The sequence below is a fragment of the Ahaetulla prasina genome, chromosome 15 (genome assembly GCF_028640845.1).
Source record: "Ahaetulla prasina isolate Xishuangbanna chromosome 15, ASM2864084v1, whole genome shotgun sequence".
In the NCBI taxonomy this organism is placed as follows: Eukaryota; Metazoa; Chordata; class Lepidosauria; order Squamata; family Colubridae; genus Ahaetulla; species Ahaetulla prasina.
The window spans coordinates 8975776-9001145 of record NC_080553.1 but is presented as its reverse complement, the minus strand read 5'-3'; the positions used below and the strand labels follow the sequence as shown (position 1 = coordinate 9001145).

Sequence of the window (25370 nt, the reverse complement as noted above, 5' to 3'; positions counted from 1 at the left end):
ACTAGGGATTCGAACCGCTGAACTGCCGACCCTTTCGATCGACAAGCTCAGCGTCTTAGCCGCTCAGCCACCGTGTCCCTTTTTACCTTTACAGTACAGAGTTTACCTACTCTGCATTAAAAGGAAGAAATCCCATCAAGAACCCCCACCCCCTGCCCCAAGCCATGAAGAAACAGCCCACCCCCTCAAATTAAATTGCTGCTCCCAGACATCAATCCATTGTTTGCTCCAGATTTATTGGGATCCCTGCAAAGGAATTGATTACGCGGAGACTTTGATGCACCTATTTTCAACACAAAGGTTGGGGATGAAATAGGCACTTGCTGCCATAAATCAAAAGAAAAAAGTGAAAGAGTTTAGCGACAAACACCTGACAAGAGTCACAATTTGTGCCCTGAGGCATCCCGCAAACCAAATTTCCACACAGGGAAAATTAAAGGAAGACCCTTTTCATTCTGGCCCAAACCCACCCGGAAAACATGCTGATTTTCAATTGATCGCCCGTTATGATTTATTGATTACAGTTATTACCTTCTGAGGGTAAAAGTCCGACCAAGCTAAAGTGATTATAAATCAAAATCCAATATTATCTGGAAGCAAAGAGGCAAACCTTTGCTTTGGTTTATCCGTCTTCCTTCCCTTCCTCCCTCTGCTCCAGGAGGGTGTCGTAAATCCTGAATTTAGCCCGTCCAAACAAGGACGAAGTAGAGCTTCTCCGTTGGGAATTGATTTGGCAGGGTGGACAGAGGTCCCAGTGAAAAAGTAATAGGCAGCCTCTCTCAGTTGTGGCCCACCGGCGGCCCGTGGAGCTGGCAGCAGAGTCAGACAGTGAGGAGGTTGGGGAGAAACATGGGCCAGTCCTGGGGGCTGGGGAAAGCTCGGACGAGGGCTCTGCGTTGGAGGCAGAGAGGGAGATAGACAACAGTGAGGCAGAGGAACAGCTGGAGCCCGTTCCCAGTGTGCGCATGCGCAGAGCTGCCAGAAGACAAGTGTTGTGGTCCGTCAGCAGCCTACGGAGCTGGCAACAGAGTCGGGACAGCGATGAGGCTGAGGTGAGGCCAGGGCCATCGGGAAGTGAGGTGCCGACTCCAGAGCCTCCAGACCCTGTTAGTAGTGAGGCAGAGGAACAGGAGGAGCCTGTTCGTAATGCACGCATGAGAAGAGCTGCCAGAAGGCAAGAGCAGCTCAAGCAGAGAGGACAACTCGGGAGTAAGGCCAGGAGATGATTGGCCCCTCCTATAAGGCTTAAAACAGACCAGCAACGGCGTTTCAGCTTTGCCGGAAAACAACGTTGTAGCTGCATTTTCTGCTTTGTCTATGTCTTTGTTTTTGTGGCTTCTGGATGTTTGCCAGGAAGGGCCTTTGGCAGTTTGCCTAATTGGACTGAGGTTTGTGAGATAACTGAGGAATTTGTGTTGGGAGGCATTTGTTTTCCTTTGAGTTGAACGACGCTGGGAATGAAGTAATTCCCAGCTGTTCGAATAAAGTTTGTTTTTCCACGGACTAAGTTTATTACTACCTACTTGGGCCTGGGTCACAACAACAAGAACAACTACGAACAACTTTATAACAACTATAAAGCGGTATATAAGTCTACTTGCTATTGCTATTCTGCTTCTACTTTAAAAATTAGCCTTTTGCACCCAACGAATCTCTAATAAAATCAGGGCAAAGGTCCAGAATTCTACTGTGTAAAGCAAAGAGACAGGATCTTAAGCTGCTCCCCTGTTTTTTCTTTCAACCCCATATTCAATTTTCCGTTTGTCTCCAGCTGGTTCTCTCGTTGCTACATGACTAAGGGGATGGACAGACGAATAGAATGCAATAGAATAGAATAGATTAGAATTTTTTATTGGTGAAGTGTGATTGGACACACAAGGAATTTGTCTTGGTGCATATGCTCTCAGTGTATATAAAAGGATAGGATAGGATAGGATAGGATAGGATAGGATAGGATAGGATAGGATAGGATAGGATAGGATAGGATAGGATAGGATAGGATAGGATAGGATAGGATTGAATTGAATTGAATTGAATTGAATTGAATTTTTATTGGCCAAGTGTGATTGGGCACACAAGGAATTTGTCTTTGGTGCATATGCTCTCAGTGTACATAAAAAAAAGATACCTTCATCAAGGTACAACACTTACAACACTTTATGATGGTCATAGGCTTCAAATTTAACACTTAATGATACAACACTTAATGATAATCATAGGGTACAAATAAGCAATCAGGAAACAATCAATATCAATAAAAATCATAAGGATTACCAGCAACAAGTTACAGTCATACAGTCATAAGTGGAAAGAGATTGGTGATGGGAATGATGAGAAGATTAATAGTATTGCAGATTTAGTAAATAGTTTGACAGTGTTGAGGGAATTATTTGTTTAGCAGAGTGTTGGCGATCGGGGGAAAAACTGCTCTTGTGTCTAGTTGTTCTGGTGTGCAGTGCTCTATAGCGTCGTTTTGAGGGTAGGAGTTGAAACAGTTTATGTCCAGGATGTGAGGGGTATTTAAATATTTTCACAGCCCACTTCTTGACTCGTGCAGTATACAGGTCCTCAGTGGAAGGCAGGTTGGTAGCCATTGTTTTTTCTGCAGTTCTAATTATCCTCTGAAGTCTCTGTCTGTCTTGTTGGGTTGCAGAACCAAACCAGACAGTTATGGAGGTGCAGATGACAGACTCAATAATGAGTCTGACGAATGAAGAATTAGGAACCCTGACGATGATCACCTCAGAGCTACCTTAATCTTGCCTGAAATAAATCATTTCCCTCTGGCCTTTGGTGGAGGAAAAATCCTGACTGTTTAGGAGAGCATTGAAAAATTATTAAAAACCCTCGGGGTGGTTTTGAAACCTAATGGGTCTTTTATATCCTTTTTGCTTTGAAACTGCGATTGAATTTGTTGCATTAGTGTGATGCATATGGTGTTTTCCCCCCGCCCCCTCTTCCAGTGGACTGCTTAGGGTCCTAAAAGCAGAGCACAATTACAGGTAGTCCTCGACTTACGACCGCAACGGAGCCTCAGATTTCTGTGGCTAAGCAAAACGTTTGCAAAGTTTGCCCCATTTTACGACCTCTCTTGCCGCCGTTGTTAAGTGAATCGCTGCAGTTGTTAAGTTAGTCCACACGGTCGTTAAGTGAATCTAGCTTCCCCATTGACTTGGGGAATGGGGATTTTGCAGTATTCTTCCCCTGGAGTGGGGAGGGAATGGGGATTTTGCAGTATCCTTCCCCTGGAGTGGGGAGGGAATGGAGATTTTGCAATATCCGTCCCCCAGGAGTGGGGAAGGAATGAGGATTTTGTGGTATCCTTCCCCTAGAGTGAGGAGGGAATGGGGATTTTGCAGTATCCTTCCCTGTTGTGACCCAGATCCAAGTAGGTAGCAACAAACTCAGTCCGTGATAAAATAAACTTTATTCGAACAGCTGGGAATCACTTCATTCCCAGCGTCGTTCAACTCAAAATAAAACGAATGCCTCCCAAACACAAATTCTTCAGTTATCACAAACCTTAGTCCAATTAGGCAAACTGCCAAAGGCCTTTCCCAATAAATGTCCAGAAGTCACAAAAACATGAAGCAGAAGATGCAGCTACAATGTTGTTTTCCGGCCAAGCTGAAACACCGTTGCTGGTCTGTTTTAAGCCTTATGGGAGGGGCCAATCATCTCCTGGCCTTACTCCCGAGTTGTCCTCTTTGCTTGAGCTGCTCTTGACTTCTGGCAACTCTTTTCATGCATGCATTAGGAACAGGCTCCTCTTGTTCCTCTGCCTCACTACTATCAGTCTCTGGAGGCTCTGGAGTCCGCACCTCACTTCCCGATGGCCCTGGCCCCACCTCAGCCTCATCGCTGTCCGACTCCATTGCCAGCTCCGTAGGCTGCTTGATGGACCACAACATTCCCCTGAAGTGGGGTGGGAATGGAGATTTTGCAGTATCCTTCCCCTGGAGTGGGGAGGGATGGAGATTTTGCCGTATCCTTCCCCTGCCACGCCCACCAAGCCACACCCACAGAACCGGTTATTTTTAAAAAAAATTGAATTCCACCACTGGTCTGAAGTCTTTTTTTTTTCCTCAAGGCCGCCGTAATTTCGAATGGTCACTAAAGGAACTGTTTGTAAGTCAAAGACCACCTGTACTTGTGCCGGTAAATAAATTTATTCCCTCTTTTTCAGAGCGAACACGGTCATTCTCGTCGACGTCGAAGGACAGGTCACCTTTACTGAAAGGACCATGCTGAATGCAGATATCACCCAGTGGAAAACCAGCACTTACCAGTTTCAGCTGCAGATATAATCCCCCTTTCCTACGGAAATGAGAACAAATTGCCCATCTGTCAGGCAAGAACCCATGTCAGCCATTCAAGATCCTTCTTTTAACTTTGCCTATAGATCACTGCAGCCTTCGTGGAAGAAAAGAAAAGAAAAGAAAAAAAAAAACACCAAACCAAACTATTTTTTTCGTGTGTCTGTGTGTGTGCAGAAAATCCAGAAGAGAAGCATTCGATAGAAAAAGCAGACTCTTATCTTAAAAACAAGCTCTTTTTTTTTTTTTTTTTTTGCACAAAAGGATCGGTGCTGGGTTTTTTTTGGGGGGGGGAAGGGGAGAGAAATCACTTATCTCCTTGAACGGAATCTCCCCCCCCCCCGTCCCACGATACACACACAATTATTTAACCCGCTTAAAATGAATCATGTATGATAACACTTCTAATTTTTCTGCCTTTCCTTTTGACTGCAGAGAGCTGGAAGGCGAAGCGATGAAATGACAAGGGGGTGGGTGGGTGGGGAGTCACAATTCAGTATCAGCGATGCTGTGCTATCTTTTAATATAGCATTAGCTATTTGGAAGCATGTTGTGATTGTATAGACCAGTGGTAGTCAACCTGGTCCCTACCACCCTAGTGGGCGTTCCAGCTTTCATGGTGGACGTTAGGGGTTTTGTCTGATACTGAAGCACTTTCCTTTTTTTTTTAATTTAATTGACTTTTTTTTAAAAATGTCATAGCATTATTTAAAAATATTTTCATTAGGTTTTCATAAAATTCCCCGTGACAATTTAAATTTCTGAAAATATACTATTGGTATCGCCCGTGCATAAGCTTAGTTCACGTTACGTAAGTGAAACTAAATGGCGCTATAGTGCGACCATGAACAAAAGAGCCTCGTCCCAGAATAGTTCGCGCATCTCCCCCCTACACCACCCAGCTGTAACAGACAAGCAGAGCGGGTAGCCGGCGCCCCCCCCAACCCAATCCACGATGCGCGAGAGACATGTGCAGACGACGATACACGACGCATTACTGTGGAACCGGTGGGTGGTTAGAAAATTTTACTACTAACAGAGATACAAAAGTGGGCGGTAGATATAAAAAGGTTGACTACCCCTGGTATAGAATGTGGGGTGATGGTGGTGGTTGTTGTTTTTACAGAGGTGCCTGTAAGATTAAGGAGAATTATTGCAGTTATTGGACCCATGGAAAATCCTGAAAATCAGATCATTGTTTCTTCCTTCTTTTCCTGGCCATATCACAAAACCTGGTTTTGAAGCCAGGTTTTGTGACATGGGCCTTGTTTTGTGACCTGGCCTCAATGTATTGATCAAGAATCTCGTTTATTCCAAATTTCCTTGGGCTTTCTTTTTAAAAAATTAAAGACCGAGTGATGTTCTTTCTAGAATCTGAAGCAGGAAAAAAAAGGGGGGGGGAGACATATAAAAGGGGTTCGGCTGGAGAACTCTGGTTTAGCTAAACGCTTCCCTTTGCTGTTTTCTGGAGTGTGGAGTATGTGTGCGTTTGGGTGTCACAACATTTGTGGAACTGACGGCGGTGTCATTCTTGCGCCCTCGTGGGAGGCTGATTAGTCATGCTTGTCTAAGACTAAATTCTTCTTCGCGTGGTATTATGTTCCCATAATGTCTCTTTTTTTACGTCTACCAAGGAGGGATTAAATTCTATTTAAAGTCAATCAGGCTTCCTTGGAGTAGCTAAGCATACAGAATAACAAGTGTTGGAAGGGGACCTTGGAGGTCTTCCATCCCAACCCCCTGCTTAAGCAGGAGACCCTACACCACTTCAGACAAATGGTTAGCCAATCTCTAGCTACCGGTTCTATAATAATAATAATAATAATAATAATAATAATAATAATAATAATAATAATAATAATAATAATAATAATAATAATAATAATAATAATAATAATAATAATGTTTTAATTTGTATACCGCCCTTCTCCCGAAGGACTCAGGGCGGTGCACAGGCAAATAAAATACAAACAGAAACATATACCATAATTAAAACAACCCTTAAAAAACTGATTCAAATTTGCCAGAAAATTTAAAATAACATTACACCCCATAAAAATTACAGAAATTTAAAACCCACAATTAAAATTTATAGAATTTAAAATCAGGCCAGTCCAGCCAAACGGAATAAATAGGTTTTAAGTTCGCGGCGCAAGGTCCTAAGGTCAGGTAGTTGTCGAAGCCCGGGGGGGGAAGCTCGTTCCACAGGGTAGGAGCCCCCACAGAGAAGGCCCTCCCCCTGGGGGCCGCCGTGCGTTTGGGTGTGGCTTGGTGGGTGTGGCAGGGGAAGGTTTCTGCAAAATCCCCATTTCCTCCCGATCAGCTGGGACTCGGGAGGCAGAGAATAGATGGGGGCAGGGCCAGTCAGAGGTGGTATTTACCGGTTCTCCAAACTACTCAAAATTTCCGCTACTGGTTCTCCAGAACTGGTCAGAACCTGCTGAAACCCACCTCCTGCGCTGTCCTATCTCCCACTGTGCAATTGGCAAACCAGACACAGGTGCAGTAAGCTAAAATACTCTCTATGGTGCAGCGGTAGGAGGTCACCAGCAGTTTTTCATTCAGTTGTTGTTTCCTGAGAAGTCTCAAGATAGTATAATCTGCATTAAGTTTCTTGCTTCTTGTCTTGTCTTCTGGTGGTTTGGAAAATAGTTGACCCCACTTCGTCGTCGTAGGAGCCCCTCAAAGATTGGAGCACTGCTATCTTGTCGCCCTTTCACTGGTTGGTTCGATTCCTTTGTTCTTTTCCTTCCTCTGGTTGGAAGACTTGCGATTCATAATTGGAGCCACTTTGTCCTCTAGCATAAAGGAGAGAATCCGCATTCCTCCGCTGTATTAACTGCACACCTTCCAGGCTGCAGTTGTAGCCCGCTGTCCCCGAAGCTAATCTGGGTTCATCTCGGCAGGACTTCCGTACCAATACGTTCAAGGTTTACGCTGCCGTTAAGTTTGGCTTCCCTGAATTAGTTTCTGGAACGTAAAGCCGGTTACCGAGGTGGCTCTTGCAGAAAATGAACCCACATCCCACCTCTTTGAGGTTCTGTGGCAGGATGGCCAATTTAAATGGAGAAGGCACTGCCGGTGGTTTTTAATATGTTCCCTTACAGCCGCGGAGGGCTTAAAGTTAATTCCTCAAATGTTAGATTGCTTGCCAGTGGTCAGCCCGCCGCCGAAGGAGGTGCTTGTGTCAAGAAATATTAAAATCCCAGCCACTTTTTTCTGCAGTTTAAACCCCCCTGGATGAGCCCTTGTTACTTAAAAAAAAGGACTGCCAGAGACTTATTCCTCATCGGTTTTGCTTTCTGTCTCTCCTGTGGTATAGATATATAGATATATATATATTCCAAGTTAGCATTCCACCGATGGCTGAAACCATCCGGGTTTTTTTTACTTTTTTTTGCTTTCCTTACAGTTCTTGGAAGATTTAATCAATGGCTTAGCCTCTCGCCTTCAGGGCCCCAGGTAGCAACAGGATTCTTACAGGATGGGAAATCCAATTTCAAAGCACATTATGCTATTCAATGGGCCCAACTCGGTGTAAAACACAGGGATGTAAATCCAATGTTGAAGAAAAAAAAGACCCTAACAGAAGAGAATCTTCGTAGCTGAGGGTTCAACTGCGGGATGTTGAGTGATAGAATAACAGAGTTGGAAGGGACCTTGGAGGTCTTCTAGTCCAACCCTCTGCTTAGGCAGGAAACCCTCTACCACTTGGCCAACGTCTTCTTAAAAACTCGCAGTGTTGGAGCATTCACAACCTCAGGAGGCAAGTTGTTCCATTTATTAATTGTTCTCACTGTCAGGAAATTTCTCCTTGGTTCTAAGTTGCTTCTCTCCTTGATTAGTTTCCACCCATTGCTTCTTGTTCTACCCTCAGGTGCCCTGGAGAATAGTTTGACTCCCTCTTCTTTGTGGCAGCCCCTGAGATATTGGAAGACTTCTGTCATGTCTCCCCTAGTCCTTCTTTTCATCAAACTAGATATACCCAGTTCCAGAACTAGACATACCCAGTTCCGGTACATATTAGGTAGATGAATAAAACCTCTAGGGATGTGGTGGCTCAGGGGCTAGGACATTGAGCTTGTCGATCGAAAGGTCAGCAGTTCAGCAGTTCGAATCCCTAGTGCTGCTGTGTAACGGGGTGAGCTCCCACTACTTGTCCCATCTTCTGCCAACCTAGCAGTTCGAAAGCACGTAAAAAATGCAAGTAGGAAAAATAGGGACCACCTTTGGTGGGAAGGTCACAGCATTCTGTTGCGCCTTTGGCGTTGAGTCATGCCGGCCACATGACCACGGAGATGTCTTCGGACAGCGCTGGCTCTTCGGCTTTGAAACGGAGATGAGCACCGCCCCCTAGAGTCGGCAACGACTAGCACGTATGTGCGAGGGGAACGTTTACCTTTACCTAATTATTTGGAATGCCATATAGGCCCTTGTCAACAGGTGCACATAAACCATGCAATTGGCTTTTAGCCCTCTGACACCTTTTATTTTTCTTCGTGCGTCCCCCTGTTTAGCTCTAAATGACAGCTCCCATGTCGGCACAGCGTGAAGTTATTTGATCAATTGTTTTCAAACGTGTAATTGATCTACCTAAAACTCCGCCAAAGAATTCTCCATGCGGGCGTTCCTTTTAAATTGTTTAAAGAACTGAGCCTTGGGCTCACCGTGCAAGATGAAAGCGAAGGGAGGTCGTAAGAGCATTTCAGATACAGCCCAGGGAAAAGGTTTATCATCCGAGGGTGTGTGGGTTTGTCTTTTTTTCCCCCTCCCTTTGTGTGTGTGTGTGTGTGTGTGTGTGTGTTGTGGAGCTAGGCGAAAGAATAAGATTGAAGTTGGCAAACTGGGGGGGGAAAAAACGACATGCACAATCACGTATGGTTTGAGATTTGATCCTCCTTTCCTTGTAAGCAGTGGTGGGATTCAAAAATTTTGTACTACCGGTTCTGTGGGCGTGGCGTGGTGGGCGTGGCGTGGCTTGGTGGGTGTGGCAGGGGAAAGATACTGCAAAATCCCCATTCCCTCCCCACTCCAGGGGAAGGTTACTGCAAAATCCCCATTCCCTCCCCACTCCAGGGGAAGAATACTGCAAAATCCCCATTTCCTCCTGATCAGCTGGGATTTGGGAGGCAGAAAATAGATGGGGGTGGGGCCAGTCAGAATTTTTACTACCCAGTTCTCCGAACTACTCAAAATTTCCGCTACCGGTTCTCCAGAACTGGTCAGAACCTGCTGAAACCCACCTTCTGCTTGTAAGCCTTGAAAATCAGGGTCACCCAGTAGTAAGGTGAACGTTTGAGTAGGTAAAGACTATTTTTAATTTCATTTATTCCTGTTTGAAGCGTTGCAGTTAAAATAAGGCATACTATATCGCAGAAAAAAATATAAAAATAACAAGATTTTTTTAAAAAAACGTGCAAGTTAAATACATCTTGCCGAGAGGTGAAGATGTACAGGTAGTCCTCGACTTAGAACAGTTCATTTAGTGACCGTTCAAAGTTACAACGGTACCAAAAAAAGTGACTTACGACCATTTTTTTCACAGTTACAACTCTTGCAGGCGTCCCCCCAGTCCTGTGGTCAAAATTCAGGCGCTTGGCTGCTGACTCGGATTTGTGACGGTTGCAGGGTCCCTGGGATCCCCTTTTGCGACCTTCCGACAAGCAGCGTCAATGCCAGATTCACTTAACAACCGTGTTACTCACTTAATAACAGCAGTGTTTCATTTAACCACTGTGGCGCGAAAGGCCGTAAAAATGGGGCAACGTTCACTGAACCGGCGTCTCACTTAGCGACAAAAATTTGGGGGGGGGTATCAATTGAGGTCCTAAGTCGAGGACAACCTGCATTCACAGAGGAAGAATTAACAACTGATTATCTTTGGAGACGAACCTGTCTCCCCCAGAAATAAACCCACCGGTCTGAATGTTAACATGCAACTATCATCACCTCAAGACCTCGTAGCCTTTGACTCACGCCCCCCATTTTCTACATGTAGTCCTTGACTTACAACGGTTCATTTAGTGCAGGGGTCTCCAACCTTGGTCCCTTTAAGACTTGTGGACTTCAACTCCCAGAGTTCCTCAGCCAGCTTTGCTGGCTGAGGGACTCTGGGAGTTGAAGTCCACAAGTCTTAAAGGGACCAAGGTTGGAGACCCCTGATTCAGTGCCTAGTAGTTACAACGGCAGTGACTTTTTCACACGACCGTCGCAGGTCACGTCATCAAAATTGAGACTCTTGGCAACTGAACTCATATTTATGACGGCGGCGGTGTCCCGGGGTCACGTGATCCTCTTTTGCGACCGTCCAAAGGGAAGCCAGATTCGCTTAGCAAACCTAACTAACTTAACAACTGCAGGGAATCACTTAAACAGATGTGGCAAGAAAGGTCATTAAATGAAGCAAAATTCACTTACTGAATGTCTCACTTAACAACAATATAATTTTTTGGGGGGGGTCCATTGTGATCGTAAGTCGAGGACTACCTGTACAGTTCAAATGGACTAGCCATGCCCAGTTCCTGCAACCTTTCATATATTTTAGCCTCCAGTCCTCTAATCATCCTGCTCGCTCTTCTCTGCACTCTTTCTAGAGTCTCAACCTCTTTTTTAATAGTGTGGTGACCAAAACTGGATGCAGTATTCTAGGTGTGGTCTTACTAAGGCTTTATGGAGTGGTATTAGTACCTCACTTGATCTTGATCTTATCCCTCTGTTAATTGGATCTTTTGGCTGCCGCTGCGCACTGCTGCCTCATATTTAATTGGTTGTGCACTAAGATTCTAAGATCCCTCTCACAGTTAAGTGGGAAGATATGGAGAGCTAAATCCTGGCTTGATCAGGGTTATGAGTAAAAAGTCTTGATGCTACCTCACATTCAGAAACCAAACCGAATAAAACCGCCTCTGCTTGGTGGTACAACTGTTCAATCCTAAGCGAACCTTCAGGAGAACTACTTTTTGAGGATTTTTAGAACATGAGGGACAATTCAGATATTTGAGGGAACACCCCCCTCCCCCCAATCTGCAATCTGGCTTGGTTCACTCCAGGGGTGAAATGCTACCGATTCCGATCAGTTCGGGCGAACCGGTAGTAAAAAAAAAAATGCTACCAGTTTGGACCGAACCGGTATTTCCGATGGTCAGCTGGGCGACGATCAGCTGTGATGCGCGATTTGTATTAGCTAGAATCATTAGATTTCCTGCTTTCTAGCTAATCTAAATCACGTGGCACAGCGTAGTCCCCTCCTTCGCTGTCCTACTTACCTTTGCAGACTCGGAAGGCTTCAAAATTTTCCTTTTTTTAGCGCTGCACGGGTGTGCCTCAGGCGCGCATATGCACACTCGGTAGCAGACTCAGAATCGATAGCAGACTTCAAAGGATTTTACCACTGGTTCACTCAAGTACAAACTACAGATTGGAATTGTCGTTCCTGATCTGACGTGTCTGGCGCATGATTTATTTAGGGACACCAATTGGCACATGTGCAAATCGTAGCCAGGGAAATAACGTTTGAGATTATTTTCGGTACCACATGTAAAAATGGCAGCCGAATTAGCGTTACCTGGAATACAGGTAATTCCTCGATTTACAACCATTCTGAAAGCGGCTGTTTTGAAGTTACAAAAGCGCTAAGGTGACTTACGACCGCTTCCCGTGCTTATGAACATCCAGGCGCATCTTCTCAATCATGTCATCAAAATTGAGTACCATTGGTGACTTTCCAAGGCGGCTTCGAAGAAGCGAAGTCAATGGAAGGGGAAGACTAATTTGCTTAACCACGACACTGATTGACTTAACAACAGTGCGGGCAAAAAGAGTCATAAAATCAGGCGCCACTCACTGAACAGCCTCCTTGCTTAGCGACAGACATTTTGCTCCGAATTGTCGTAAACCGAGAACTACCTGCGTGCTCCCTATTGGGGAGGCTTTTGAGGAATTCGCTAAAGGGTAGCTTAGCTTTTAACCTCAGTTAAATTTAAATTTAAGATTTTGGGGTTTCTCAGGGTCACCGAAATATGACTTTTTTAAAAAAAATAATAATAATCCACTCCTTTTTGAAGCTTGTTTGATATTGTCACATTCGCCTGTATGCAAACGTAGCCAAATAAACTGATTGATAAATCTTTTTGTTTTTTGCTGCTGCTGCTGCTGCTGCTGCTGCTGCTGCTGTTGCATTGATTAATTTGCCTGAAGGATCATTTGGTGGGTCTGAGCAGAGGTGGGTTTCAAAGATTTTCACCACTGGTTCGCCCCACGTGCATGCGCGCCTTCCGTGGTCTCGAAAACATGGCTAAATAGGGGCAGGTCTCCGCTATCAGTTCGCCTGAACCTGTACGAATCGACTGAAACCACCACGGGGTCTGAGTTTCCCTACTGTCCCATGAAGCAGGTTCCCCAGCCATCTTTCCATTGATAGAAAACTATACGTCATCCAGAGCTGAAGAAGCTTCTTGGATGAGAAGCGAAATGTCTTTGTCATGTCGGAGTCTGAATCTGAAGGGGAAGAGGAACGGCTGACAGAGACGTGAGAGAGTGGCTCCATTGGCTGTGGGAAAAACTGGGGAAGAGCAAAGAATAGAATAGAATTTTTTTTTTATTGGCCAAGTGTGATTGGACACACAAGGAATTTGTCTTTGGTGCATATGCTCTCAGTGTACATAAAAGAAAAGAAAAAAGAAAAGAAAAGAAAAAGTCAGGCTGAGCAGAGCAGGGGAGAGGTAGAACAAGGAAGAGAGGGTTCAGATGAAGACCAAGGCCCACCCCCTCCTCATCCTAGGCAGCGCAAGGAGGAACAGAGAAGAGAGCAACATGGGTTGCATGGCTTACGAGGGAGGAAAGGGACCCGATCCTCTTTACAAGGCACAGGTGCTGATGGAGTTTAAAAGGAGGCAAGTGGGAGGTTTAGAAACACCAGAGTATCTGGTGTTTCTTTGAATCCTGTCATCCTCCCAACGGGCTTGATTTACTGCCGTACTACTTTACTTGTGGAATTCCTTTATTTTGCTGGCCCTGTTGGATTAATTACCTGGTCTTGCCTTTGGAGTTTTTGTTAGAAGTTTTCTAACGTTTGGGACTGAAGTATTGGCAGCCAAAGACTATTACAGGTTGATGGAAGAGCTCTCTCCAGGCCGGAGAGTTGAAAGGGGACATTGGGGGCACAGTCAATGATCATAAACGGACTCCTATTGGCTGTGTAGCCTTTGTGTCACGCCCTGGGTCATCACACATCTCCAAAGAAAAACTCAAGACAGTTCCAGTTGTCTTTTTCGGACATCCTGAAATCTGATTAGCCTAACTTTCCCCATCTCAGTTGTTGTCCTGGCTGGTTGCAGATCCCTGATTTCTTTCCAAGGTAAATGGATTACAAAGCTTGGTAGATACCAGGGGTGAAATGTAAAATTGGTTACTACCGGTTCTGTGGGTGTGGCTTGGTGGGGCGGGGGGTAATGTGACTGGATCAGCGGGGCCAACTTTAAAAAAAAAAAAAACTTTTAAAAGCATTTTTTCTACCGACCTCTCCGAAGAGGTGGTAAAAAAAGGCTTTTAAAAGCCTGTGATGATCCGGCAACTCAGCTGGGATCGCCAGAGGAAAAAAAAAAGCCTTTAAAGTGCTCTGATGATCCCAGCTGAGTTGCCTGATCACCAGAACCTTTTAAAAATATTTTTTTTACAACCTCTTCGGCCAGCTCTGATCATCAGAGGCTTTTTATTTTACTTTTAAAAACATTCTTTTGGCTGAAGAAAAATGCTTTTAAAAGTAAAAAAAAAACCAACTTTGATGATTATGTGGCTCAGCTGGGGTGGGTGGGGGGCAGGGATTTTTTTTTTCTTTGCTCTTTTTTTTTTATAAAAAAGTTTTATTTTTACATTCATATCCAACAACTCATCCAATGTACAGTCATATACAATTAGTCGGGCTTGCCCAGTCACCACCCCCTCCTTTTAACTCTTTTCCCTCTTCTACCTTCTTCTACTTTCCAGAGCTTCCTCCCCTTCTCTTATCTACATCCTCTCCTCCCTGGGGGTCAGGGATTTTTGCTACCGGTTCTCCGAACCAACCGCCGCCATCCCTACCGGATCAGGCGATCCGGTCCGAACCAGGAGCATTTCACCCCTGGTAGATACCCTTTGAGATGGTAGTAGTGAAATATCTACAAAGCTCAGGGATGAATGTTCACAGACTTTGTTGTTCCTGGAGCTTTGCTTCTCTGATCACTTTTTATAACCAGGATAGGTCAGATAATGCTTTAGAACAGGGCTCTCCAACCTTGGTCCCTTTAAGACTTGTGGATTTCAACTCCCAGCCAAACGTAGCTGAGGGACTCTGGGAGTTGAAATCCACAAGTCTTAAAGGGACCAAGGTTGGAGACCCCTGCTCTAAAGCACAAATGCCTAAATGTAGGGAATTTTAAGACTTGTGGACTTTGACTCCCAGAATTCCCCAGTCAACCACGCTAGATAAGATAAAAGTCATAAATTTTTGAAAACCATTGAAAAGAACCATGCTAGAAGGGACAAATCAAATGTAAAACCCCATGTCTGCGGCTTAGTGGGACCATGGATAAACCAAAGCTTGCTGGAAGAATCAGGTTTTAAAATTCCTTCCTGAAGCCCATCAAGGTTATCATCGTGCTGGCGGGGGAATTGTGGGAGTTGAAGTCCACAGGTCTTCAAGTTGTCAAGGTTATACACCCCTGCTGTACAGAATTGCCAAAAAGGCATTAAGAGCTGTTAACCTAATCTTGTGAAGCTGCTTCTCCAGTAACATTGTACTGCAAACTGGGGCATACAAAACCTTTGCTAGACCACTTCTCGAATACAGCTCGACTGCCTGGAATCCACACTGCATATCGGACATTGGTGCAATTGAGCGAGTCCAGAGTTTTTCATGAGAAGAGTCCTCCACTCCTCTGCTCACAATAGAATAACTTACGCCACCAGGCTTGAAATTTTGGGCTTGGACAACCTAGAACTATGCCATCTGCGGTCTGACTTAAGCGTGGTACACAAAATTATCTGCTACAACATCCTACCTGTCAATGACTACTTCAGCTTGAACTGCAACAATACATGAGCAAAGAATAGATTCAAGCTCGTGGTAAACCGCTCCAAACTTGATTGCAGAAAATACGACTTCAGCAACAGAGTGGTCAATGCCTGGAATGTACTACCTGACTTCGTTGTTACATCCTCAAACCCGCATAATCTTAAACCGTCTAGTGTGGACCTCACACCATTCATAAGAGGTCTGTAAAGGGGTGTGCATAAGCGCACATTTTCACACACTTTCAGCCAGCTTTGCTGGCTGAGGAACTCTAGGAGTTGAGGTCCACAAGTCTTAAAGTTGCCAAGGTTGGAGACCCCTGGCCTATACCTTTCCAGACAGGTGTCTATCCAGCTTTCCTCCTTAAGTGGTCTTCCAAGAAACAAGAATAATTAATTAATGGGAGGTGGAAATCTGGCTCATCAACTCTACCTGATCATTGAAATCATCATTAAGCTGTGGTGGCGTAGTGGTTAGAATGCAGTATTGCAGGCTAATTCTGCCAACTGCCAGCAGTTCGATCCTAACCGGCTCAAGGTTGACTCAGCCTTCCATCCTTCCGGGGTGGGTAAAATGAGGACCCAGGCCCCAACAACCACTTAGAGAGGGCTGTAAAGCACTGTGAAGCAGTATATAAGTCTAAGGGCTATTGCTATTGTTCCTCCCTCGCTCCCTTCCTCCCAGTGCTTATAATGCAGTATTGCAGGGTAACTTTGCCAACTGCCAGCAGTTCGATCCTAACCGGTTCAAGGTTGACTCAACCTTCTGGGGTGGGCAAAATGAGGACTCAAATTGTTGGGGACAAGAGGCTGACTCTAAATCGCTTAGAGAGGGCTGGGAAGCACTGTGAAGCAGTATATAAATCTACGTGCGACTGCTAGTGCCCTTCCTTCCTTCCTTCCTTCCTTCCACCCACTCACCCATGTTGCAGAGAGGTTAGAATGCACTATTGCAAACTAACTCTGCCCACTGACAGGAGTTCGATCCTGACCGCCTCAAGGTTGACTCAGCCTTCCATCCTTCCGAGGTTGCTAAAACGAGGACCCAGATTGTTGGGGGCAACAGGTTGACTCTGTAAGCCGCTTTGAGTGGGTTGTAAAGCACTATAAAGCGGTATACAAGTCTAAAATGCTATTGTTATTAAATAGATCAGTATTGGCCATGCTTTTTTACTCCCATCTGCTCCACTCTAGTGATCTGCTTGTATTTTCCGCAATCCCAGGGTTGCAGTGCTCCAACTGGACGGATTCGTACGTGCATCCTTGCACACTTCATACAGCTTTATTATTACTATTATGATTTATGAAAGACTGGCTTCCTATTGGCGAGTCAGCTGTTTTCCGGGGCTTGACCGACAGCCCCAAAGCCCACCCCTTCCCCCCCCCCGTGGCGTTTCTTAGTCGCCCACCACCACCAAACACCTCTTCGGGCCCAGCCCTCCCGACGCTCCTATTGGTTGCTCTTCCCCGCCCGTGGCTTCTATTGGCGGCGGCGCGAGGGGGGGGTTGGCGCAGCGTCTCCGCGGGCCCAATGGCGGAGAAGCGCGCGAGGCCGCTCCTCGACAGCCGATTGGCCGGGAGGCGGGGGAAGGGGCCGGGCCGCTTCTCTGCGGCGGCGTGAGGAGACGTTTAAAGATGGCGGCGTCCGCGCGAAGGCGGCTTCGCTGAGGCGGAGAGATAAAAAAAACCGCGGCTGAGGAGTCGAGAAGGCGGCCGCTTTCCTTCCCTCGCACGCCGGTTCGGAGCTAGGAGGACGCGGAAGAGACCCCAGAGGAGCAGCTGAGACCAAGCGGGCATGGCTCAGGTGGGTGCCGAGCCTGGCCGCCTCCGTTTAGAGGAGGGGGCTGCCCGCCGGAGCCTCTTTGACTAGGCCCCGTGGCCCTTGGTAGGCCGAGAAGCAGTGATTCTCCCTATCCCTCGTTTGATTGACGGCACCGGGGGGGAGGGCTCAGTGGGCCACGTGACCTGCCCCAGACACTCTTACGCCCCTCCTCCGAATTGGGCAGGGGGAGGAAAACTTTGGGCGTTATTTATTATGATTATTATGATTATTATTATGACAGTATACACAGCAAACGAGATAACTATGCTGGATTTTGTATCACTAATCACTAGTTGAACACTTTCCAAGCGTTAAGACTGTGATATTATTATTATTATTTATTTATTTTATTATTTTATTATTATTTTATTATTATTATTATTATTCTTTATCTTTATTCAGTAAACATGAAACTGAACATTCAAAAGGCATCAAAGTACCATTGACTGGTGGTAATGGTTGATACGGCTTGTTGCCAGCGTCCTAGGTATCAACCAAGTACAACATCATCATCATCATTATTATTACTACAACTACTACTATTATTTGTCAAACACGGGGGAAAACTTTTTTCAGGGGTGGGTAACATGAAAGAGGTTGATCGTTTATTTTTATAGAATAGAATAGAATAGAAGATTCTTATTCTATTCTATTCTTTATTGGCCAAGTGTGATTGGACACACAAGGAAGTTGTCTTTGGTGCATATGCTCTCAGTGTACATAAAGAAAAGATACATTAGTCAAGAAGTATAAGGTAAAACACTTAATGTCATGCTGCTACCGGCGACCTCCCATCGACCAGTGCGCTCCCATAGGAAGGTTCTCCTCAGGGTGCTGTCGGCCAGTCAATGTCGGCTGGCGGTGCCCAGGGGGAGGGCCTTCTCTGTGGGGGCACCAACCCTCTGGAACAAGTTACCACCAGGTATCCGTCAACTCCCTGATCTTCGGACCTTTCGACGCGAGCTGAAAACATTTTTGTTTCACCGTGCAGGACTGGCCTAGTGGGGTTTTAATAAGGGGTTTTATTGGTTTTAAGTTCTTCAACCAACTCTAAATTTTCCTTTTAAACTGGTCTTAAAAATTGTACTGTCTTTACTTTGGCTGTAAACCGCCCTGAGTCCTTTGGGAGAAGGGCGGTATAGAAATTGAAACAATAAATAAATAATAGGGTACAAATAAGCAATCAAATCATATTAGGAATAAGAGGAGGAGGAGGAGGAAAAGAACAGAATTTTATTGGCCAAGTGTGATTAGACACACAAGGAATTTGTCTTTGGTGCATATGCTCTCACTGTACATAAAAAGAAAAGATACAACACTTAATGATAGTCATAGGGTATAAATAAGCAATCAAATCATATTAGGAAACTATAAATCGTAAGGATACAGCAACAAAGTTACAGTCATGCAGTCATAAGTGGGAGGAGATGGGTGATGGGACCGATGAGAAGATTAATAGTAATAGTAATGACTGTTTGAATAGTGAATAGTTTGACTGTTGACAGAATTATTTGTTGAGCAGAGTGATGGCATACAGGAAAAAACTCTTCTGTCTAGTTGTGTGCTCTATAGTGTCGTTTTGAGGGTAGGAGTTGAAACAATTTATATGATTTTATTTTGTAAGATTTATCGCCCGCCCATCTTACCCTGGGTGGCACACAATCTTATTTGTACAGGGGGTCCTTGATTTATGACAGTTCATTTAGTGACCGAAGCGAAAACGACACTGAGAAAAGTGACTTATGACCATTTTTTGCACTTATGACCATTGCAACATCCCGTATTCATGTGATTTACCTTCGGATACTTGACAACGGACTCATTTATTTGCCAGTTGCACGGTCCCTGAGATCATGTGATCCCCTTACTGTATGTGACCTCCTGAAGGGCAAAGTCAGTGGGGAAACTGGATTCACTTAACAACCTTGTTACTAATTTAACAACTGCAAGTGATCCACTTAACAAATGTGGCAAGGAAAGTCGTAAAATGGGGCAAAAGTCACTTAACAAATTTCTCATTTTAGCAATATACATTTTGGGCTCAATCGTGGCCATAAGTTGAGGACTACCTGCATTGCTCTCCACCCTTCTGTATATATGTATTAAATTTATTGGTGTTTGCTTTTCTCCCAGATTCCTTGTAATTGGGTTTAAATCATGGTGCATGACATTAATGGAGTCACTGCAAGATTCTCATAAAAGATGGGAAGGGAAATTGACTTTTTCTCATCACCTCAACTGTACAATTTGTGGCTGAGTACTGGAAAGAGGAGACACCTCTGTCCAATAAAAATCGGACCTCAAAGGGAGTGGCACTATTTTCTCCTTTGGGGCTGTAGGTATTCTAATTTTTATTTTCATTTTATTAAATGGAGAAATATAACATAAAGAAATTAGTTCATGAGCACACTGCAATCCGGTTTAGAATACAGGGTCTCATGATGGGACATTATACTTATCTTTATTCTAGGCTAGCAAAAATGTAAATAAGTCATTTCCAGTTTATTTATATCATGGCACATGATACATGGACTTGCATTTCAATACATGGATATTAACGTTTCCTCTAGATTAAAATGAAATAAAATATGAATTTTACAAAGATCTGTATTCAGATACCAATCTAGGCCATCTAACCATTGAAGCGCAGCAACTTTTATATGAAAAAAATCAGTTACTGAACTGGACTTCCTATGTCTTGACGTTCAGCAACCCATTTGGCTTTCCATTGGGAATGGATTTTAAATTATGACATTGATTTCCAGTGTTTATCTGATTTTTCAAAAGTGGCAGCAAGCAAAACTTTAAGAAAAGGAAATATTTCACGCATGATAGGAATGTAATGAAAAATGACTGAGAAATAAGGATGTGTAGTAGTTGAAGCCATCAGCCTGGAAACTAGAAGACTTGAGTTCTAGCCTTGCCTAAGGCACAAGGCCAGCTGAGTAACCTTGGGCCAGTCATTTTCTCTAGTCTCATGGAAGAAAGCAATGGCAAATGACTTGCCATGAAAACTGCAGGGAGTTGCCCTGGCAGTATCTGAGAATTGAACACAATTGAACAAAAGAAAAAGAAAAACTAGTCCAATACATTTCTGGTAGCTGCACAGCAATGTCTGTGTGAGTAATTCGTAGAAAAAACACCAGCTTTTTCAGTCATGTAAAATTCTTTGCCTTTCAAAGCAAACGGTCCTTTTTGTTTTTATTTCTATAGTTCATGATGCTTTTTCTGGGAGCATGCCAGGTGACCTAGCTGACCGTTTTTCTTTTATTAAAGCAGACAGCCTGTTTAAGCAAGTGACAACTTTGTGGCAACAAAAGTTTACAGATTTATTCTGGTAAATTTTAACTTGGTCCAGCTTGGTCTCATATATCTGCTTTTCAACCCAATCAGCTGGGCATCATTACACATTTGATCAAGTGGGTATTGCTTCATAACAGTGTATCGTCTTGCACTAAATTTTTGATTGAACACAATCTGAAATAAATCTACCATACTTGTTCATCTGTTTGCTTCTATCTAGCTGTTCCACTCTTTTGAAGTTCTCAAAGGAGGTTTATCAAAGTTGAAGATGGTATTTCCCTGAAAGACCATCATCCTTGCCTGCTACTTGTTACTGTCATTCCACACCTTGTAAATGCAATAGTCAAAATGACACTTATGGAAGCTGTACTTATCCGTGAAATGAAAACAAGTCTTCATACTCCGTACATCATCGTACATAGTTTTACCAAGGATGGGTTGGTTATAATCCATTGTTAATTTAGAATTAGGAACTTCAAGAGAAATGAAACATTTCATTTTTGGAGAGCTGTGTTGCTTTTTAACCATAAATCAATAAAAGAAATGCAGATAATCCTCGAGTTATAACCACAATTGAGCCCAAAATTTCTGTTGCTCAGTGAGACAGTTGTGTGAATTTTCCCCATTTTACAACTTTTCTTATCATAGTTGTTAAATGAATCACTGCAGTTATTAAGTTAGTAACACGGTTGTTTTAAGAGAATCTGAATTTCAGTGCCGTTGTAACTTTCACTAAACGAATTGTTGTTAAGTAGAGGACTACCTGTACGTTATTCTCAGGATTGGGTAATTGGACTGCTCTTCCTAATATGAGCGATTGACAGTTGACATTTTTCTTTGCAGGCCGAAAGAAGTCAAGAAGATCTACAACAGCCAACGGAAGAAGCTCTTAGCTGGGACATCAACTATTTAAGCTGAATGCATTGTGATTTCCAGTAATTGAGACAGTGATTCTGAAAGCTGTCCACATTAATGAAAAGAGCAATGTAGTCAGCTTAACTGAATCGTCAGTGTTGCCTTTTGAATAAAGCACGACCAGTCCTCTCTGAAGGGACTTCTGCATGTGAGAAACATAGATTCCTACAACCCTTTCATTTAAAACTTGGTGGGTTTATTATTTCCTCCCCCCTCCTTCCCCTTTGGGTAAGTTTTAGCCATGGAGAATTGTGAAAATACACCTCCCCTTCCAAAAGAGCCAGCCAGCACTGAAGTGAACATGGAGAACCCTTCTTGTCCCCCACCACTGCCGCCCAACGAACAGCCTCCACCACCTCCCCTGCAAACGTCCAGTGAAGCAGAGGTAATGGACGTTAGCTCCGGTGGTGATGGACAGTCAGATACCCCTGCTGGGGACGTCCACGCTGACAACGGGACACAGCTCCTCACCAAGGGATCTTCGTGCTACCAAAGTCGTCTTATCATAGATCCTCATAGCGACCAAAGCCCAAGAACTGCTCGCCACGCGCCCTCGGTTAGGAAGTTCATTCCCGATCTTAAGTTGCTTAAGGATGTAAAGATTAGCGTTAGCTTTACAGAGAGCTGCAAAAGTAAAGACAGAAAAGTGCTGTACACTGGAGCTGAGCCAGATTATGAGGCGGGGGCAGATTTAGGGATTCGTGGTGTCAATGGGGATGTGCATGCTTGCCCTCTCGGTGGGGGTAGTGGCGGCCTGGCGGCTCAGGTAGCCGGCGAAAAGGAGGAGACCAAGGATGAGGACAACGAGGTAGATCAGGAAAAGCGAGTGGAATATGCAGTGTTGGATGATTTAGAAGATTTTACAGACAATTTAATGGAAATAGATGAAGAAGGAGGAGGGTTTGCATCTAAGGCGATCGTTCAGCAAGACAAAGTGGATGAAGAAAACTTGCACTATTCTTACGAGGTAACTAGGGGTTGGTTGTTTTTTTGTTGGGGTTTTTTTTTGTGTTTTTTTTTTTTTTGTTTCCAGAATTTGGGTTCAGGAAGGAAATTGCAAATACAGGGGCATTTCTGCAGCATTGATATTAACTGGGGAGAGAAAATTGAGGTAAAGGAAGAAAACCTTAGTGGAACAAAATTTGGGCTCGAGGCTTAATCATAGAGAAGATACAGATAGTCCTCAACGTACAACCACAACTGAGCGCAAAATTTCTGTTGAAAAATTTTGAGACAACTGTCAAGTGGGTTTTACGACCTTCCTTGTCACAGTTAAGTAAGTGAATCACTGCAGTTGTTCTATTAGTAGCCCGGCTGTTAACTGAATCTGGCTTTGCCATTGACTTTGCTTGTTGGAGGGTTGCAAAAGGGGTTCACATGACCCTGGGACACTACAACGGTCATAAATATGAACCAGTTGTCAAGTGTCGGAATTTTGACCACGTGACCGTGGGGATGCTGAAATGGTTGTAAGCGTGAAAAAAACTCATAAGTTGCTTTTTTCAGTGCTGCTGTGACTTCAAATGGTTGTAAGTCGAGGACTGACCAGTTCTTGGCTGGCAACCATTTTCAGTCACAAGGAAGATGAAAAAAGTAACTTCACAACCGATTCTCACAATTAGAGCCTTCACAGGTCTGTAAAGCAAAGGAAAGCTGAAGGAAGATCATAAGCCAAGTTGCAGATTCACTTAACCACTGAGTTGTCTGTCCCCAGTTTGTGGTTGCTAAATGAGGACTATCAGTAGAGCTCATCAAAGTAGCTGCATAAAAAAAAAATCACCAAATCTTCCTGAATTATTACAGAACTGCTGAGCTACTTACCACTGCTTGAAACCTGCCACTTTGATACAATCTGAGTCACTCGGGCAATTTATAGGTCTCTGCAGCCGTACCTGTCTTCCCAGGGAGTGAGGAGAATAGGGGGCGTGGTATCTACCTGACAGTATGTTTTTCAGGATGAATTTGATAATGACGTGGATGCTCTGCTGGAAGAGGGCCTTTGCGTTCCCAAGAAAAGGAGGATGGATGAGAAATACGCAGGGGAAAGCGACCATCAGTCGGACGGAGAAACCACTGTGCAGCCCATGATGACCAAAATAAAAACTGTTCTTAAAAGTAAGCTGTTGCAACTAATCATGCACCTAGTTGCCTTGACCAGCTCAGTTTCTTTTAAGAGGCTGTCTCTCTTCCTGTTCACATCTAGCCCAGAAAGACTTGCATTTCTCTGAGGGTGTTGGGTGGTTAAGAAGTATGAAAAATAAAGAATACATTTTGGTCCACACGCAGAAGAAAACACCAGAGTTGTTCCGGGTGTGAACAAAACCACTTGATTCATGCAGTTTTTATTTTACAGGTGGAATGAGTGACCCATGGAGCATTTTCCACACACCCTTAACTGTCTTAGCCATTTTCTCTTAAAACAGGGGTTTCCAACCGTGGCAGCTTTACGACTTGTGGACTTCAACTCCCAGAATTCCTCAGCCAGTCATGCCTGCTGGCGAATTCTGGGAGTTAAAAGTTGCCAAGGTCGTAGAGTTCCGCTTTGAAGAAAAAGGAAGTGTTGATAAATTTCAGCTTGCATGTCAAGAGGGTTTCTTCAACCAGCATTTGAAGAACCTCAAGCTTCCATCTAGCTTGATGGTTTAACAAGGAAGATGGGAGGCACTTATGTTTCAAAATAATTGAAGGGTTTGGGCACTAAGCAGTGCCTCAGTGTGCTTCTCTTTCCCAGGTCGTGGTCGCCCTCCTACAGAACCATTGCCTGATGGATGGATCATGACATTCCACAACTCGGGCATCCCAGTGTACCTACACAGAGAGTCCCGTGTGGTCACCTGGTCCAGACCTTATTTCTTGGGAACAGGAAGCATCAGGGTAATGTCTTTGGGTTACATTCTTTTAGAAATATGAATAGACGTTAGGCATTCTTGCAGTTATTAGAAGCGTGGCTGACTGTCACTGGATTTCATTCTGTACAATCCAATTTCATCTTATTTAAGACATGAGCTACTACAGGTATTCCTTGACTTATAACCATTCATTTATCCCAAAGGCGCTTTTCTCAAGAGGCAACTGGACCTTTCTTGTTTTTAAAGACGTTTTGCTTCTCATCCAAGAAGCTGCTTCTTGGAAGCTCTGGCTGGATGGTGGGGGATGGAAGGATTTATACTCTTTTGCAGATAGCTGGTCATTTGCATTCTTTTTGAAAGTTGTTGAGACCCCTTGGAGGGCCTTGAAAAAGCACCTTTGGGACAACCATAACCTGGATGACTGAAAATCTCCATAGAAACTGTTCATTGAAGGACTGCGTGATTAACAAATCGGTCCTTACACTTCAATAGAGGAAGCTGGATTCACTTAACAACCTCCTGATTCACTTAACAACTGCCTGCCTTCTTAACTATGGAAATTCAGGTCTCAGTTTTGGTCATAAGTCGGTGACTGTCTGCACGTTGATGAGCCAAGCTAATTATGAAACTGTCAGCATCACTCAATAATATGAAAAAAAATTGCCTTCCTGCCCTTTGACAAAGATCTATTTTGAATTGTTACATTCCAAAATAAAAATTGCTTTATAGGTTACTTAACACTAAAAGCTTGACTCGTTAGTAAATTAGAGGATCGATATTTTCTTATTGATCATCTTTCCTTAAGCATTACGCGTAATGGATTATAGAGTTCTCTTCCACAAGAGGGAGAGAGGGCCTCTAGCTGAAATAAAGCCAAAGAGCATAGAATGCTGTTTACCGTATTTTTCAGAATATAAGACACACTTTTTCCCCTCTAAAAGAGGGTGAAAATTGGGGTCCATCTTATACACCTAATGTAGCCCCGCCCACCCGCCGGCCCCCAGCCTTTGGCCTCTGCCTCCCAGCAATTTAACTCCTTGCAGCAAACTGCAAACAGCCCCTTTCAGCTTCAGCACAGCCTGATTAGCACAAGCAGCTGATTGTCGGTTGGATCGGCCT

The 25370-nt window shown here is 44.2% G+C and overlaps 2 protein-coding genes across 5 annotated transcripts in view; both read left to right on the top strand.

Moving 5' to 3' along the window:
• TANGO2 (transport and golgi organization 2 homolog) overlaps positions 1–12444 on the top strand; it is an 87844-nt gene extending 75400 nt beyond the window's left edge. For 2 of the 3 annotated variants that reach the window (XM_058158417.1, XM_058158418.1), the window contains exon 9: positions 4187–12444. In XM_058158417.1, coding sequence (XP_058014400.1) covers positions 4187–4307 — 121 coding nt within the window. In that variant the 3' untranslated portion in view covers positions 4308–12444. The remainder of the gene's footprint in view (positions 1–4186) is intronic. The other variant, XR_009152205.1, reaches the window with a different exon arrangement.
• Positions 12445–16962: 4518 nt separating this feature from the next.
• Positions 16963–25370, top strand: part of DGCR8 (DGCR8 microprocessor complex subunit) — a 28525-nt gene continuing 20117 nt past the window's right edge. The window contains exons 1-5 of one of the 2 annotated variants that reach the window (XM_058158414.1): positions 16963–17166; positions 17587–17762; positions 21331–22369; positions 23358–23517; positions 24134–24276. In XM_058158414.1, coding sequence (XP_058014397.1) covers positions 21644–22369; positions 23358–23517; positions 24134–24276 — 1029 coding nt within the window. In that variant the 5' untranslated portion in view covers positions 16963–17166; positions 17587–17762; positions 21331–21643. The remainder of the gene's footprint in view (positions 17167–17586; positions 17763–21330; positions 22370–23357; positions 23518–24133; positions 24277–25370) is intronic. The other variant, XM_058158413.1, reaches the window with a different exon arrangement.